This window comes from Olea europaea, chromosome 11 (genome assembly GCF_002742605.1).
Source record: "Olea europaea var. sylvestris chromosome 11, O_europaea_v1, whole genome shotgun sequence".
NCBI lineage: Eukaryota > Viridiplantae > Streptophyta > Magnoliopsida > Lamiales > Oleaceae > Olea > Olea europaea.
The window spans coordinates 10,995,481-11,000,303 of record NC_036247.1 but is presented as its reverse complement, the minus strand read 5'-3'; the positions used below and the strand labels follow the sequence as shown (position 1 = coordinate 11,000,303).

The window sequence follows — 4,823 nt, the reverse complement described above, 5'->3', positions numbered from 1 at the left end:
TTATGTAAGAAAAGTGCTTCATGAATTCAAGCTCATATACTTGCCTGTGGAAAAACTGGCATTCACCCTGCTGATGGCAACGCAAAAACTGAGGCCATATTTTTTGGAACACCCCATTGAAGTTCTCATCAACTCTCCATTGAGACAAACATTGCAAAGACCCGACACTTTAGGTCGGATGGTGAAGTGGGCAGTAGAGCTCGGACAATTCGACATAAAGTACACACCTCGTTCCTCCATCAAGGGCCAAGCGCTCGTCGACTTTGTCTCTGAGTTTTGCAGCGTTCCAATTGAGGAACTACCAGAAGAAATCCCTTGTGAACTTTATGTCGATGGTTCATCTACTAGAGACTGATTTGGGGCTGGTGTGGTATTAATCAGCCCAGAGCAACGCATATTCTATGAAGCCTTGTCATTTGACTTCAAAGCTTCAAACAATAAGGCCGAGTATGAAGCTCTCATCGTCGGAGTAAGGATGGCCTCAGGGTTAGGGATCTCCAACCTAATCATACACAGCGACTTCCAACTAGTCTTAAATCAGATCAATGGCGTATATTAAGTAAAAGAAGAGAGAATGGACAATTACCTACGGGTTGTAAGGAAAGAATTTGAAAACTTCAACACCACCCAAGTCAAGCAGATTCTCCGATCTCATTACGACCATGCTGATGCACTGGCCCGCCTAGCCACCAGTGAGAGAATCGAAGAATTCAATAGCATCCCCGTAGGAAGAATATCCCTACTTGCCATTGAATTGGCCGAAGTGGCCCTTATGATGATAGATCCCAAACCAACTTGGCAGGATGAGATCATCGCATACCTAAAGACCGGGAAATGTCCCGAAAACTCGATAGAGGCCAGAAAGCTTCGAATCAAGTCGGCCAGATACACACTCATTGATAATGTCTTCTACAAGCGGGGATATTCTACGCCCTTATTAAGATGTTTGAACGAAGAAGAAGCACAACACGCCCTGCGAGACGTTCACGAAGAAATATATGGAAATCATTTCAGTGGGCTTTCCTTAGCCCACAAAATCATACGACAAGGGTACTTTTGACCTACAGTAAGATCGTGATGCCCTTGAACTTGTCAAAAGATGCGACAAGTGCCAGTGCCTCAGCCCTTTCATAAACACTCCACCACGCGAACTGAACCCGGTGATAGCACCATGGACCTTTGCAAAATGGGGGGTCGACCTGATTGGACATATGCCAATTGGAAAAGGAGGCGTGAAATTCACCATCGTTGTAGTGGATTACTTCACTAAATGGGTAGAGGCAGAGCCGCTTGCTAAGATCGCCGAACAAAAAATGACCAACTTTCTGTGGAAATCAGTCATCTATAGGTTTGGCATACCTCACTCCATCGTTACGAACAATGAAAAACAGTTCGATAACGCACGTCTTTTAGACTTCTGTGAGGAGTTCAGCATCAAGAAACATTTCTCAACGCCAAACCATCAGCAGGAAAACAGCCAAGTTGAGGCCATTAACAAAATCATTAAGCACACATTGAAAGCAAAACTTAACGTGTTTAAAGGAAGATGGGCCGAAGAACTCCCTAGTGTACTGTGGTCATATCGCACCACTGCAAGGATTAGCACGGGAAAAATCCCGTTCTCACTCACTTTCGATGTAGGGGTTGTAATCCCACTAGAAGTCGACATTCACTCGCCACGGATAACTACTTATGACGAAGAAAAGAATTATATGGCTCTTCGTACGGAACTCAACCTAGCCAAGGAGAAAAGGAACAACGTCGAACTCAAAAATGTCATTTACAAGTAATGGAACGCCAAGTACTACAATCAAAAAGTGTGAAAAAGAGAATTTGAAGTGGGACCCCTCATCTTACGAAAGGTATTCCTCTCCACAATAGAGGCCGGCAGCGGATGCCTGGGACATAATTGAGAAGGTCCCTATCTAGTAACAAAGAGCCTGCTGAAAGGGGTGTATGAATTGGAAGACTATGGTAGACCTTTACCCCATTCTTGGAATGCTGAACACCTTAAGCAGTATTATCAGTGAATGGGAAAAGTCCATGACATGTAAGCCCGCTTGTAATGTCAATCACATCAATAAAAAAGACTTCTTATTTTGAACATTTTATTCAGCACTTCGTCAGAATTCTCAAAAGACTTGCCCCATGTGCAGGCCGAGCTAAGGTCGTAAGAGTTATGACACTTAATGAAAATTCCTCCTTATGAATTCTCAAAAGCCCTGTCCCATGTGCAGGCCGAGCTAAGGTCGTATATACTACGACACGTAGTAAAAGTTTCTCCTCAACAATTCTCAAAAGTCCTGCTCCATGTGCAGGCCGAGCTAAGGTCGTATGTGCTATGATACTTAGTGAAAATTCCTCCTTAGGAATTCTCAAAAGCCCTACTCCATGTACAGGTCGAGCTAAGGTCGTATGTGCTACGACACTTAGTGGAAATTCCCTGCTCCATGTGCAGGTCGAGCTAAGGTCGTAAGTGCTACGACACTTAGTGAAAATTCATCCTTAAGAATTCTCAAAAGCCCTGCCCCATGTGCAGGCCGAGCTAAGGTCGTATGTGCTACGACACTTAGTGAAAATTCCTCCTTATGAATTCTCAAAAGCCCTGCCCCATGTGCAAGGCGAGTTAAGGTCATATGTGCTATGACACTTAGTGGAAATTCCTCCTTAGGAATTCTCAAAAGCCCTACTTCATGTGCAGGCCGAGCTAAGGTCGTATGTGCTACGACACTTAGTGAAAATTTCTCCTTAGGAATTCCCAAAAGCCCTGCCACATGTGCAGGCTACACAACATTCCATCATCAAAATTCCACGAAAGGATAAAATAAGTAGCGCATAAAAGGTCAAAAATTTTAATACAATAAAATGCGTTCACAAACCAAGTCAACATAAACCATTACAAATGTCAGAACATTAATGTTCAAAAGACTATCCCACCAAAAACCTATGTAGAACTAGGAGGGGGATGGCCTCATTAGCAGCAGTATCTTCATCAGTAGGAGAAATTTGAACTCCGCCTCCTCAGCAAGACACTGGAGCTCCTTTCTCTACAGCTCAACCGCTTCCTCAAGAAATGTCACGTCGAGCCCAGGCCTTTTCCTTTGGATATGTTTAACCACCTCCTCCAGAGCCACGACATATGAGTCCTGGGCCAAGGCATCAAATTCAGATGATGACTTCTAGAGCTCAACCGCCTTCATAGCCTTTGTCTCTGCCTCCTCTGCTCTCTTGGTCGCAGTCCTCACCCTCTCATTCGCCTCTCTGACCTTGGTCACAGCCTCCTCAAGCCGGGCTCACTCCTCTTCAAATCTCTTCCTTTCCTCTTTAGCCCGACTTCTAGCCTCCTCCTCTAAGGCTCTCAAGGCCCTGATCTCTCCCATTAACCTCTCTTCTTGATCAAGCCTGGAGTTTAGCTCGACCCCCATCCGATTGAGCTTCTCCTCATACTCCTTTTCTTTCGAAGCGAATTGGGCCTTCTCAGCCTCCATGCTGCTGTAAAGGTTGAAGGCTTGGTCCTTAGCTTCCTTCAGCTTATCAAGTTCGGACTTCACCTATTCAAAAAAAAATTATTAGTCAAATAGTTACATGAAATCAGAAGTCCTGACATATAACGAACTGAGAATAATTCTTTATCAGCCACCGCCATCATATACAAAATAGAGCGGTGGCCATGGAGCTGTGTTGTCACTAAAGCCTCACCGATGGGCATTTCGATCAAAAAATGTTGTTCCCTCTCGCCCTAGCTCCTAGTAAATAGGTTCGCGGAGTCTCTAAGAGATGGAATAAGTACAGCAGTAACCTCCCTCGAAGGTGAGGAAGCTCAGAGATAGTCAAGGAAAATTTCAGGCCTATGGCTTATAAAGCTGTCCACATTGGGTCTCTGCAAGTCCGGACACCTATCCCTTGACTTGCCAGAACTAGTGCCGGAAAAAGAGGGAGCGATCAGAGCTGGCGAAGAAAGGGTTGGAGAGGGCAGAGTGATGGTGACCATAGGAGATGAGCTCAGAGAAGGCACTGCCTCAGGAACATCTGGGACTACCAGAGTCGAAGTCCGGTTCCTCTTCAACGGGACCTCCTCCTCTATATTCTCAGAACGGCTCTCAGACCTACATGGGACATCTCTCTTCTTTGCCTTTGCTGGAGCTGCAACCTTGGCCGCCTTGTACCCCAACATTTCTGTGCTGTGTGCTGAAAATACCACAAGAAAGTATATATCTCAACTTAAATCACCCAACATCTACCTGAACTGGCAGGGACTGATGTGGACGCTATAGCCGCAGAAGGTCCTGAAACCACAGTTTGAATCAGGCCTGCTTGGAAGAGATTGGAATTTGACAGCAAATACTTGTAAGACCTTTGTCTCTTTGGCAAGGCCCGAACTGCTTCAGCTCTCCTTTGAGTGTCCTTAGTCAGAATGGGCCTCCTGTAAGCTGCACAATAATATAACAAAATCATTAGCTCAGCCCCGAATGTCACCTCGGTCAAAGCACCAAAAGGCAGTTACTTACATAGCGAGTGATAAAGTACAGGGACGACGTCATCCCTATTCACCTCGGCAAAATGAAACTGTCACTCTCCCAACACATAGAAGAATTCTTCCTTCCATTTCTTAATTGAGGATGGGGTATCTAAAACTAAAGAACCTCCCGTTCTTGGCCTAACACTAGTATACCATCAGCCCGTGTTCCTCCCATCCTCCTTAAAAGTAAACAATGAATTAAACTGCTCTACTATAAGCTCGGGATTACTTAGCCTATCCTTTAAGATGAGTGTAGTGATCAGTGTTCGCCACCCATTTGGACATAACTGAGTGGGAGCTATAC

The 4,823-nt window shown here is 45.0% G+C and overlaps 1 protein-coding gene across 1 annotated transcript; it reads left to right on the top strand.

Moving 5' to 3' along the window:
* Positions 1-574: 574 nt before the first annotated feature.
* Positions 575-1,790, top strand: LOC111404455. Its single transcript, XM_023033261.1, has 2 exons — positions 575-1,050; positions 1,100-1,790. Exons 1-2 carry the CDS (start codon positions 575-577, stop codon positions 1,788-1,790), a joined length of 1,167 nt encoding a protein of 388 aa, XP_022889029.1.
* Positions 1,791-4,823: the final 3,033 nt, after the last annotated feature.

Excerpts from the sequence above, each read along its gene's own strand:
- LOC111404455 (XM_023033261.1), top strand. The coding sequence starts at position 575 with ATGGACAATTACCTACGGGTTGTAAGGAAAGAATTTGAAAACTTCAAC. Across the intron at positions 1,051-1,099 it reads CACAAAATCATACGACAAGG|ATGCGACAAGTGCCAGTGCC; the intron begins GTACTTTTGACC and ends ACTTGTCAAAAG.